Genomic DNA, 13911 nt, shown 5'->3' on the forward strand with positions numbered 1-13911 from the left:
GCACAGTACAAAATACATCAGGAAATGCTGAAACAGATGCTGCGCAAGGTTTAGGCGCGCCTCTCATCTTCCCTGGAGATGCTGTTCTTACCCTGCTGTCCCCAAAGTCCAGGGCAGAAGGGCATGGCTCTTCCTGAATGACATTAAACCTTATATAGGAGAAAGCCCTCCAGCTGCATCCAACCACAAAGAAGCCACAGACAATGGGGAAGAACCTCAGCACGTGCAGACAAGATCCATGGCAAGGAAGAAGGATGCATGAGCAGCAACACAATGACAAAGAAGTCTGTTTAATTTGTGACTTTTGAATAAGAACATTTCCCCAAACCAAGAAAGGTGATAAAGAACAATAATACGGACACTCTGGGCACCACAGTTGCAGGATAAAGAAGAGAACTACATACACAAAGCCACAACAACGCTGATAAAACGAACTTTTGAAATAACGTCACACTCAAGTAGTATAAATAATCAAGACTCTGAAGACTAAAAAAAAAGAAGGACATTTCTTGAGAGCGCAACACAGCGTCCTGAAAGCAACCAGTGTCAAGACTTTGTTTACAGAATTTATGGTATCTCCAAGCAGAGACCTCAAGTAGGATGTGCTAACCTACTTTCAGCTGGTGGTAATATCATATCCGACACTCATAGGGAGAGAAACCAGTATTCAAGATCCTGCGAATGAGAAAATAATCTTGCAACTGCTGACTGTCATCACGGAAGCCTTCGCCGAGCTACCCGAGCACAGCGCGGAAGACACAAATGCTTCCGCCGCCGGTAGACATTGATGAACTCACATTCACTTTGTTGTTTCAATTAATCGAGAAATGCCCAGGACTCGTCAGAAGAACAACTGACACACGTACTTTCATCAGAGACCCAGGAAACCTAGCTCAGTTGAACCAGCTGTGGACTAAACTAAAGCACCTCATGGCAGTCCACGTAACAGGAAGGTGCAGAGACTGTGCGAATCAAAAGGAAAGCTCATGAGCAGGACCCAGCCAAACAGAACAAATGTCCCTATCACCCGAGGACACCCGGCTGGCGCACAACGTCCTCTTTAGACTAGTCACAGACTATCCGGAAATGGTGGGGAGGTCTGCAGATGTTGACCTCATCACCTTCCTTAGAGATCCAGCCACATCTCACACATGGGCACACTCCTCCACGACATAATGCTCCAGGTGGAGCTATCTAACTTCCAGCGAGAATACCTAAGGAAGGTCCAGTGAGACTTTCCTCCGTGGGACAGATCGAGGAGACAGAGTGACAGTGCTTATCTTTCCGTCGTGGGACAGACCGAAGGGACAGAGACACAGTTCTTCAATTTTCCACCATGGGACAGACTGAAAGAAACAGACACAGTGCCATATTTTCCGCCGAAGGACAGATCGAGAAGAGCAGAAACAAGAAAGTTCACCATATTATTTTTCCTTTTACTTTTTCCTCTATTTTTCATTATTTTTATTCTTATTTTTTCTATGTTCACTTTTATTTTTATTTTTGTTTTTATTTTTACGTCATTTTATTTTTGTGTGATTTTTGGCAGTTCCGTCTTTTCATTCCTTCGCATTTAACAGGTTCCAGCATGTCCTCAGGAGCAAGGCAAATTCAAGGAGTGCACTGGGACTTTACCTACTATAGATATGCATTATGAATGTGATGTACCTGTTGATGCTAGCCTAACCCTTTTTTCCATAGACTAGCAAAAGGAACTGTACTGCATACTCAGAGATTACCGACATCACCCACAAGAGGGGGGACACTTGAAAAGCACTCGTCAATTTAGTAGTAATGAACTCTTGAGCTACGAGATCACAGCAAGAGAAGGAATAAATAACTGACTATGGACTTGTTCGAAATGGGGGCCCAGAACAGTAACTTAGTTTTACCACCAGCAGAGGGGCACCCCCGCTTCCCTGGGAGGAAATGCTGCCAGATGTCCTACAAGTCTATCATGTGTATATGCTTATTAATTATCATTGTCTTTCTGTCGTTGACTATCAGAACTGCTTTTTTTATTGGTGCATGAAGCGTCCCAATGTCAGTGCATCCACCAGATAACGAACGTCTGGTGCCTACGAAAGCACCTAGACCCTATATAGTGATCCCAGTCCCCAGAAAAGCTGATGGTAAAACAAACGAGATAAAACTAATTGTAATTAGCAGTGATTCATACACACTTGAGGTAATGAATGAAGAAAAAGGCTGGAGACAGGGTCAGCATGGAGTGAATGAAAATGTAGCACTGACCACTGCATCCACGCTGAACACACATAAACAAGGGCAAGTGTCAATGGCAACAGGGCCTCAAACAAGGGCACCAGAGAAAGGGAAGCTGCCTACAGAACGAACAGCTCCAGAAAATAGTGGAAGTAACCAAGAGGAGCCAAGTGAGAAACCAAAGGGAGAGGGCATAGCAAAATCCCTCAAAAGAACAGAAGTAGCCACAAAGGAACTCACAGAGAAAACACAAATGCTAATGGACCATCTGTTCCCGTTCATAGTCAGAGCTAAGAAACTACACGAGGAACTGAAAAATAGAACTACAGAGACTATAGCAGCAAGCACACCAGCTCTAATGCCAGAAAAAAGTGCCAGGCCTATGACACAGCCACACGTTGGGAAGCCGGTGAGTCAATGGTGGCTAGAGAACATCTACGAAAAATTACAAAAGGAAAGGAAAAGAAACGCAAAACCTTCTCCTACCACAGCGATACAGGTAATGAAACCTGTTCCTCTAACAAGCATGCCCAAGAATCCTGCAGCAAGAAAGAGTCATATAGACACATTTAGAGACGTGGTTATAGCTAACTATAAAAGGACATTGAGGATCAAGAGAAACCCACATGAAGACAACAATGAACTCAATAATTACCTGGACAGCACAGCCCATCTCGGAAACAACATATGGTATCAGCACATGAAGGAAGTAGGACGAAGAAAATCAGAAGGAGAATGCTTCGTCTGCGTGCTCCTACCGTACAGCATGGGAAAATCCAAGATCTTCGTGGCTGTAGAAATTGATGTCCCCATAGCACACTGTATGTCACACGTAGCAATGTGCAACACCAGAGGACAATTTATGGGAAGAGACGCTTCACTGATATGGGCCACCGAAAAGGACTACCCAGATGAAGATGGCTACATCCAGGACATTAAAACAAGAAACAGGGTGCACACTAGGAATCACGTGATCAGATACGAGAACCCTAGTGTCAAAGGATCAGGAATAAGATGGGAAATAAACCTGAGACTGAATGTTCAAGGAAAAACTGCAGAAGAGGCTCAAATTTGGAAGAACAGAGGCCAAATGCAGATCTGGGGGACAGTAGTTTCCCCTGGTGGATGGGAAGAAGGAGTAGTAATATGGCGAGCATGATTGGTCCTTGGAGCCTGCAAGGAAGCAATAGAAAACTCTCAAAAACTGTGCAAACCCCTATGGCCAAAGTTAGTAAAGTTACTAACATGGGTTGAAGATAGATGGGGACCCCTGCAGATAGTGCCACTGGAGAGCCCGAAACTATGCTTCAGAAACAATGGCACAAGGAAGATGGAAGAGAATCTAAACTGCGGACGAATTTTTGAAGTCCCAGGAATGACACAAGGGACCGCAGAAATTATGGACCATTCGTGTGGATCCAAAGCATACAAAAGGTTGCCAAAAAATTGGGGAGGCATATGCACACTAGTGAACGTCCACGTTCCTGCACTAGTGATCCCAAAAAATGACCTGAGTATTGACAGTTTCCTGAGGGCATATGCTCATCTAAGAAAAAGGAGATCTGCGGAACTGGTACCCAGGATGAAGAGAGAGAATTACTTTTCTACCAAATCAGAAGAAGCATTCCATGCAATCCCATACAAGCACAGACTGTTTAGCCTCACCTCAACAGTATTCACAACACTACTCCTGCCCCACGTCCAAGTTGGTGTAAATACGAAATGGTTGCAGATAACCAGATGGGAGTTATTCCAGACCATCAACTCTCTTATAAAGGGATTTAACGGGATCAAAGAAGAACTAAGAGCAATCCGACTGATGACCCTCCAGAACAGATATGTACTAGACATGATCACAGCAATAGATGGAGGTGTTTGTGCAAAAATCGGATAATCATGTTGCACATTTATACCATCGCACGATGAAGAAAATGGAACCCTGACAGAAGCCATAAGTATGTTGACAAACCTGAAAAACCAGATGATCGGAGAAAGTGATGAAGTGGACAATGACAGCTGGTTTGGAGCTCTGTTTTCATGGGTCCCACAATGGATGGCAGACATATTCAGGTTCCTGGGAGCCCTACTAGCAGTGGTACTGCTAGGATTCTGTGTTATTAAAATAATCATTACACAGTGCCAGAAAACTGCGAAGAAAGCCATAGGGATGAAAATAATGGTTGATGTCGAACCAGGATGGAAACCCAGAGACCTGACTGATGAAGAAATAAGAGACTTTGTGAAGGCCAGCAAATTTGCACCAGAAGGAACAAGGTTCACATATCCTAAGAAACGAAGAAGGTATGAAGGAAAATGGATCTACTGCAGTCCAAATGGATAATGTCAGCTAATGACATGGAACAAAGACGAACACATGAAAACAGCAGGGAGTTTGAAAGGGGTGATAAAAATATGGACTCCAAAGACTCACATTCACACCATCATGTACAAACCCTGAAGACGATGAACATGACACCGAAGAATCAAAGGAAATAAATGCAAAAGAGATCGCAGAAGTGGTTGATGAACCGACCAGAGGGGGGAGTGTAGAGGAGGTCCCAGACATGGCCTGCACCCCTGCCCCTCATTTCGAGGTACCAGGAATGGACTCGCCAAGGTATGTGACGTATGAGGAGCAGGTGAACCAACAAAGAACTGCACTGGGACTCTGCCCAGTGTACATCAGAAAATCCATACCGGTAGAAGCGCCCATAACCAGACAGCCCTGGGCAGCATGGTACCCTATCAGACAGCCGTACCAGCCACTGAGACGAATTGAAGAGTACCTACAGACGGTCCATGAAGAGATCGAAAGAGATGTAATGGAAGGCCAGTGAAAATGCCACAAGGGCCTGGACAGACTCGCAAATGAATGAAAGCAGCTATCCAACATAGCACGCCAGTGCGAGCAGCTATGAAAATAGATGTAATGGACACAGGAAAGAGTCGATGTTAAAACGTAAGGAAACGTTGCTATGAGACAAGATGGAAGTAACCAACCAGTTAAACACGTGTAAATAGGCTTGGAACGCAAGAAGCTAAGAAAACGATACTGCTTGCAATGCTTAGTAGAAGAAAAGAGCGGCAAGCGCCAACTATATCTACCTCAATAAGGCACGCTATACAAGTGCGACTCCATTTTGTAAAAGCAGAAGTATGTCCTAACAGGCCTGGTTTCATATCCCAGCCAAAGCCAGGAGAAGAAGCAGAATCGAAACTCAACAAAGAGCAGCTCATGCCTGGGAAATCGAGGTCAACCAGAGAAAGGGAGGAGAGCGTCAGCTAACAGGAATCGAAACTTCAGAGCATACTAGCCTGCCCCATGAATGTCAAGGGAAGCCCATGCCGGTGGCGAGGCCGAAACATAATTAAATACACTAAAAGCTGGAAACTGAAGCAGATTCATGGTGAACAGACATGTGACCAAGAAAGGCGCAAAGAATTACCAATGTCTGATGTCACCCAGATCCAAGGGTGCCATAACTTCTCCAGATAAGTGGCTACAGTTTCGAGGCCATGCCCAGCCAACTAATTGACACATAGCCCTAAGATACTGATTGATGGAAGGGAGGCCGGGTGAATCTTGGGACACTAGGCACTTGGGTGTCCAGTCTGCATGCTGCTATTTAAAGTGGAAATTTATGTCTAGGGGTGTAACCTGCCCAATCACAATGGACCAAGTTATCTAGGGTCCTATAGATAGTAGAACCAATAGGGCGTCGTATTTGCAGTGACGTCTATCACGTGTGATGTAGAGGGAGGGGTGTAGACGCCCACCCGATAAGAGTTATCTAATTTGCATGCTCCATTATCATATACAGATATAGCACCTATATTTAAGTTACCTTTCCTAACCAATTATATTGCATGAGAGCTTTTTAGAATTAGACGTCAATGATGATGAGTTTTGTGTATAAAAATTGCTGTTCAACTGAAGTTCGAGGAAGTCGGAGTGAGACAGGTGATCGCAACGATGCTGATTCCCAACTGCTTCCCTGTTTGATGTACTTGTCATTAAACGGACTTCCCTCTGCCAAATTACTGAGTCCTCATTATTGAGTCGTGTTGGAGTAAGTGAATCCTGCACCCCCATCCCTCATGTGGTGCAGCTATCTTGTCTTAAAGGTACTAGAGGGTGAGCACTGACCTATGGGCCGTTGGTGGGTATCTCGCTCTGTTTTACAGGGGTATTTGTAAAAGGGGGTGTGAGACAGGCTGTGTGCCATCTCAATTTGAATTTGCATAAAATAAAGAGAAAACATTCCAATTGCACGCTACCTCTTAGGCTAAAACCAAGATTCCTGGTCTGGTGTGTGTCACCCGATTGAAATCCTTAACACAGCAAATGTATTACAGACAAGGAAAATAAAGCTAATGATTAGTATGTTGGACTACATGATGGGAAAACAGCTTAATAAGAACTTAATTAAACAAAAAATTCAACTTCTCTTGAAGATTTGAATTGGAAAGTGGAAAGTTTAGGGAATACCATGGAGACACACCACTGCTTACTTATGAACCACCTGATTAAGAATGTAACACAGATTGCGTCAGTGGTAGGGCTGGGAGGTGTCCCAGATAATATGCTTGCTGTCAATGCCAAAGAGAAAGCGCTGAGGACTCCTCAAGTGCCTAAAGTTGGCTGGGGTCAAGAATGTCGAGGGAAAATCCCTTTATCCAACCTACAACAAAATGGTGGCCTTGATCCTCTGCCAGCCCATGGGGGAGTTGTGGTGAGTCAAGTAGTCTCTGATATGGTCCAGACTGATAATACAAATTTGGTAGGTAAGATGAAAAGAAAGGAGCGGATAAGGAAGAAAAAGAACAAAAATAACAATCATGGAAAAAATACAAAACGCTTGAGAATGTACATGAGATCTGTAGTGGACCAAGTGCGGAGTGGAATAGGAACTGCACTGGATGAGGGAAAACAAAGCCGGCTAATAAACAATCAAAGGGTAGTGGTGAATAGTGTAGAGTGTCTTACAAACGATTGCCTCTATACGCGACTCTCTCAGAACCCTCCTTACGCGAGATGAACAAATGAATGCTTGGTTTGCGGAATACTTCAGGAGCTATACACGGCCTCCGAGCTGTCTACAGACCGTCTACAGACTGTCTACAGACTGGAACATGTGCAGCTTCTTAGGGTCCATTCTCCTGGCCAAGATCTCTGGTGCTCAGCGGGATGGTCTTAATGCCCCCGTCACTGCAGTGGAAATTTACAGCGTGATTCAATCACTTTCCCTGGGCATGGCCTCCAGGCCAGACGGAATTCCCATTGACTTTTACATAGTCATGGTGGACATTCTGGTGCCTAAATTAGAAACCGAATTCGCAGAAGTGAGGGGTCGTGGACGGTTACCACAGACAATGCTAGCAGCAAATACAGTGGAATTTCATAAAAAATTGCGCGATCCAGACAAGTGCAGCTCGTATTGCCCAATATCGCTAATTAAGTGTTTGGTAGAAAGGATGGAAGAGATTTTGCCATCTTTGATGCATAAAGATCAGACAGGCTTCATCTGAACTAGGCACTCAGAGGACAATATAATCAGGCTGTTACACATTCTTGCCGATGACCCGGGAGACACCATCCTGGCCGTTGACGCTTAAAAAACTTTTGATGAAGTCCAATGGGTATTTATGTTCTTGGTCCTGATGGAATATGGCTTTCTGGTCTCATTTATTAATTTTATTCATCTATTATATACTGAACCTACAGCATCAGTGGTCACAAATGACATAACATCCCCCCCGTTCAATCTCCAATCAGGTACACATCAAGGATGCCCACTTTCACCCCTCTTATACACTCTGTCCATAGAACCACTCGCTGTCAAACTGCATACTGATCCAGATTGGTTAGGCATTAAGCGGGGAACAGACAAGCACCGGGTCTCCTTTAATGCAGATGACTTGTTGCTGTATGCCAGTAGATGCCCGGCCTCCCTTCCAAGGGTCCGGTACCTCCTGCAGGAATATGGCCCAATGGCAGGGTATAAGATCAACTGGAGCAAATCCGAGGTCTTTCCACTATGACGTGATATCCCCCAGGTGGAGTTGCTCCCTTCCAGCTGCAACTGCACTATATTAAATCCAGAAAAAATGAAAAGGCTGGTAAATGAAATAGATTGTATTGGAACACTTGCCAGAATGCAAAACTCAAAGCTTCATGGTCGTCTTTCTGTGTTGGATAAGCCGAGAGGGGTGCTGCTTAATTATTTGATTAGATTTCTAGATGGTTGAGGAAGAAGAGCCCTTTTAAGGTTCCGGTTAAGTGTTCTTCCAACTGGGGGAATTTTAGCTTGTAAATCTAGGGTAAGGTCATCAAAAGTCTCTCTTTCAGATTATCATCGAATGTCAAGGGCTAAGAGAAACTATGACTTCTGCATTTGGTCGATTTGTAGATTCCCTGGACTGGTTTCAGACGATGGACTTCGGTACCGACTGTCCTCAGGGCATGAAACCTCTCTGTCGCATGAACTTGTAAAAGTACTTAAATTTCTAGATTTGCACAATGATTATCCCTGCGGACTAGTAGGAACTTGTATTTCTTTTATTTCTCTTTCTGTTATAATGATTTTAAATGGTCAAGACATGTTCTTTGATGAGTATGTCTATGCTGGTTATATATGAAAAGTCAATGTATTGACTATTTATTTTTATTTATTTATTTTTATATTTATAAAGCGCACTACAGCCCTCAGGCATCGAGGCGCTGTGAAGGACATGGATGAAGGCATGATTCAGGGTTACAAGAATGCGGCCCCACAAAAGTACTTAGTGCATAGTGATCAATTACTATGGCATATTAATAAAAGAAAATGCCAACACCTCTGGGGCCTCGTGCTTCTCTGCAGAATTCTGACTGTTTGCAATTCCCCCAGTTTGCGTGACGAATTTGTATGCAATGACCATGTGCTCAATACAAAATAAAACCATGAAACTACAAGCAGCTTGAATGAGAAAAGGTCTGATAGGTAAAACACTTATAGAATTATACATGTGTAGCTAGCAACTTTCAGTCTATAATCCTTTTAGAGGTTCCCAGTGGCATCTAACAGATAAGGTGAAGCTCGAGTTGCCTTTCATGTTACCCTGAACTCCTAGAGCTACTCATCCACAATGTTAGGTTTTGTATACCTCATCATCCGCATTCCTGTTCCCTCTCTGCAGTGTCACCAAAGACATGCGTTGCAGATGGCGGCAAGGGGAAGCTAGATGAAAACCAGGTTCCCACTCTCCAAAGCGACCCACAACATACCTGACAGACAAAACGATAGCAGTTATGAATTCCACAATGCCGTGACTTGAACTCAACTCATAGCAGGAGGGTTCAACATTCATAAAGGAAAAAGGTTCCTAATGGCTTGTACGGCATACATTTCAATACATCTGGTATGCTTTTTATTGAATAGGTGTTTTGCATGGTGCCAATATACTTACATTCAGCTAACATGCCCATCTCTTTGCATTTGCGTAAGCGACATTCTTGGCACTTTCTCCTCATGTACATATCCATTTCACAGTTTCCTTCATTTTTACACTTGTAAACAGCATTCTTAGTGATACTTCTTCTAAAAAAACCTGTGAAAATAATATTTGGATATTTGAAATGGTGCTAACAGATGCATGTACTGATTATAGAAAGTGCAGAAATATTGCATTACAATCTGTACTCCGATTTACTGTGCCACTTTTCAGGGGGGACCATGCATCAGCATATGTTAAACTGCAAAATTATTTGGTGTATGTTCTCATCTTTCCAATGAGGGCTAGTGGATCAGCACTGAACATCTCAAATGACACCACAGATAACTCTGCAATGCATGCAGATGCTTCTGGGCACAAGGCGCTGTCACTGGCATGACAGGCTGGAAAGCACATCAAAAGGAACTAAACCCAACGTTTTCCCACAAGAGAAGGATTAGAAGCCTAGAATCGGGCTTGCTACTGGGCACCTCCTGACCATGGTGGAAGGAGAGATGCCACCAATATATATGTAAGTATGTATTTATGTGTGAGTGTGTATATATTATACTAATCTGAAATGACTTTTCATGGCATTAGATAACATTTATAAAGGATGAATTGGCACAAATCACACATCTTTGATTTGTGTGCATCATAACCAATGACAAGTCTTAAACCTGAGTTGCAGTTAAAAGAGAGTCAACATATTTACCAAAACGCAAAGGAAGACCTCACTTGCCACTCTACTGGCTCTGGATGACCGAGGGACCAGAAGTTCAGAAGAAACAACAGGCTAGCAGGAGGGAGATTGATTTAATTGCCAAACAAAAGGAAGAAAAAGCTTTTGGTTCTTCGGTTTTGCTGCACAGCATCTAATATGTTACATTCTCATATGCTGCCACTACATGCAGCTCTCAGCATGTTAAATCACTGAATCAAAGAAAACAGGATGATACAGTCATTAGGCTAACAAGGTCCTTTATTTGCAAGCTTTCGTAATCATCAGATTATTTCATCAGGCACAGTAAGAATAAGGCTTTTGAAACAGCAGGGCAGTTTAAGTACTCACCTTTTTTAATGTCCTATCTGATCCTGTCTGATTCTGATTTGTGTTGCCTTCACAAAAAGCCTTACACTTCAGAGGTTCCCCAATGCATTCCAGTATCAAAGATTTAAATGGGGCAATGAAAGTGACATGCGGCAAGAGAATGAAATACTGCTTGGCCGCTCTCAGAGGGATAATTGGATTTAGAAAATGATTCAGCTGTGGACACATTTTCAGTATAGCCACTAAACGGCTGACCAGACTTAAATAGAGCCAACCATTTGTCGTGCTGATCTCTTAGCAAGATTAATAGTGGCACAGTTATCCATGCGTTGGGCTCGTGCTTCTGGAAGGCCAATAGTGTTGGTGAACAACAGTCATTGTTTGGGCCTTTGGCTTGTGAAGGCTGGCATGAAAAGTGTAATGCTGTATTGAGAGTGTGCTTCTCTACATCTGAAAAAAACTATCTGACATGGAACAGGAACACGCACCAGACTCTGGGAAGCTTGTGGTGCATATCTAGTAAAGCACTGGGAGGGCTTGGATTGGAGTGAGTCCAACAACAGGACATTGCCTCTGAGAAGCAGATGGGGTTGTGTTTGTGTCAGGCAAGTGTCAGTAAAGAGGCACATAAAATGCTATTTGAAACATCAGGTCTATCTGTTTCGACCTCTGGTCTTTCCTGGGTAACAATCATGGCAATTTGTTATTTGAGATATTGACTCATGAAGCCGTGATGTTTGTTCAAACTATTTTCCAGTGTATTGAAAGTTTGCATGCATTTGTATTCCTATGTGTTTTTGCATTTTCTGTCCTAAAGTTACCTTTCAGCATTGCAAGTTCAAAGTCATCAAGGGTGTCATTTGGTTCCAAAAGGTGCTCACTAATGGGCATGTCCTTACCTCGCCTCTCAAAGTTTTGCCTTTGTAGAGATTCATCCACGCATGCAGTTGTTTGCCAGTTTCCTCAATTTAGTGGCCTCCAGGGCGCCTTTCATACACAAAATCAGATAAACATCACTGCTGGATGCACACGTGAAACTGACTGTTTTTTGGAATCCTGTCCCGTGTTAAGAATCCTTTGCTTGTGCATGGATGTGTTCAATGTTGTGCGTGATGTGGATGTAAATTGTTTCTTATCATCATTTCTTTGAGATTGACTGGGTGTCTGAATGCAAGGGGCAGCATTTCCCAGGGAGTATTCACACTGTTGTTTGTCATATTCCACAATGGGTTGTAATTCTCGAGCAATCTCGTCAAGGTATTCCAACTCTAGATTGTAAGTGACAGCCAGAGGCACTCAATTTTGTGCCCCATTTGTTCTGCATTCGAGGAGATTGCTGCCAGGAATCCTTGTTACACCGTGGATCTGTCTGCCTACAATTCTGAAGTTGCATCAAAGGTTAAGGAAGTCGGATCGGAAAGCTTGTATGTTTTTATCCTGGTCTATTGTGTCTGAGAATATTTGGTAGTAGCTGAATGCATTGTGGAATATCGTGGCATGCTTTGTGTATGCTTGGTGGAAGCTGTCACTCTTTACAAATAGCTTGAACGATCTGTTGGTTTGTGATACACTGTGTTCTGTAGCAAACCATCATTTATTGTTATGATGGTCTCAGGGAAATGCACTTTTACAGGAGAGTAGGAGAGTTTGAGGTTGATGATTGTTGCATGGAACTCATTGAATCTTCTTCAGAAGCTTAAAGTATCCTATTTCCCAGTGGTCCAAATAAGGAGGATATTGTCAATGTAGCGAAGATATCTTAGTGGTATGCAGTCACAGATGGCAAGGAAATCATTTTCTAGTTGTGCAATGAATAGATTAATGTACTGCGGTGCCAATTGAGCGGCCATTCCAGTCCTCCTCATCATTTGGAGATAAATATGAGTACCAAATGGGAAATAGTAGTGGGTTAAGAGGAATTCTTTGCACTTGGGTGTAGGGCAATGTGATGAGTCCTCATAAGAACCCTACCTAAAGTCTCCTCCCAGGGGGGCAGGGAAAGCCAGACGCTTCGTGATCCTAACCCTGGGGGCCGTGTTAGCTGGGATGATCACCTGGGAGCAGAAGGGCCCCTGGGGAACAGGAGAACTTTGTGGGATGAGATGCAGTATTTACTTTTATCAAAGAAGGGAATATCCATGATACCAGAATATGCAGCGGCTTGCTGTCAGAGAAAGCTTTCATTTTCTCAAATTGATTGTCATAATGAGGGTGAATACAATTTTAACCTGTCATGTATTAGGAGTATACACGTTTCTGACATTAATAGAATTGAAAACCTCTAGAAGTCCCAGAGAAATAAGGAAGAGGAGTCTTTTAGTGGTATCAATGTAACCCATAAGAAATCCCCTTTGCCTGTAAAACAAACGCGTCATGGAATCCTTCCGGAACTCCTCTGAGAAGTATGTATAAGGAGAATAATGAAGTTGGTCAGATAAATTCCTAGAAAAAGCTGAATTTGACTTTGTGGACTTCAAGTCCCAGAATTCCCAGGGTACTGGGTTGAGGACGAGGATTGCAGAGACACAGGACTACAAGTCACAGTCAATAAGGACTAATGGACCACACCTGAGGGAGACTGGGAGGCATAAAAAGCCCCCTCAGTTTCAGGCCATGGCGAAGAAGAAGGTGAATCAGAGCAGCAGTAGAAGGTGGAGTAGTCTTCCTACCTCCATGTGGCATCAGAAGCAGAACTCAGTTGTGAGCTGAGACGACAGGACCACAGAGGTGTGCGTAGTAAATGCTAGTCCTAAGAGGGTCTTCAGGACACGAGTGTTCAGCTACAGAGGTCGCACAGCTGAAAGCGTACCTACTCATAGTGTTTCCCAATTTCAGCCCAGCACTGAGAGCAGACGAGCTCCATATCGCTGTGGGAGCCAGGAGAGCTCTAGTATTGGCAGACACGGAGCTTCGGGAAAAAGCAAGGAAGAGTTGGCCGGGCCGCAGGGGGAAACAGATGCAGAAGACCTGGAGGCAGCGAGGAGAAACGGACATGCTAGCCAGCCCCGGTGGGTTCACTGTTACATTGTAACCACCCTCTGTCCGAGGCTAGGAATCTAAACTGTAACATTGTAAACTGTAACAAAGTAACGGTAAACAGAAGGAACTCTTTTGAATACTGAACAAATGTGAAGCAGGCTAATTAATTTGTTATTAAACAAGCT

General features: G+C 43.5%; 1 protein-coding gene across 2 annotated transcripts in view; it reads right to left on the reverse strand.

Annotated features, from left to right (window-relative positions):
- Window positions 1-13911, reverse strand: part of NR1H4 (nuclear receptor subfamily 1 group H member 4) — a 570288-nt gene that overhangs the window by 223888 nt on the left and 332489 nt on the right. For both annotated transcript variants that reach the window (XM_069629349.1, XM_069629350.1), the window contains exon 3: window positions 9673-9813. In XM_069629349.1, the coding sequence (XP_069485450.1) occupies window positions 9673-9813 (141 nt within the window). The remainder of the gene's footprint in view (window positions 1-9672; window positions 9814-13911) is intronic.

This window comes from Ambystoma mexicanum, chromosome 12 (assembly GCF_040938575.1).
Source record: "Ambystoma mexicanum isolate Mex_15411 chromosome 12, UKY_AmexF1_1, whole genome shotgun sequence".
NCBI lineage: Eukaryota > Metazoa > Chordata > Amphibia > Caudata > Ambystomatidae > Ambystoma > Ambystoma mexicanum.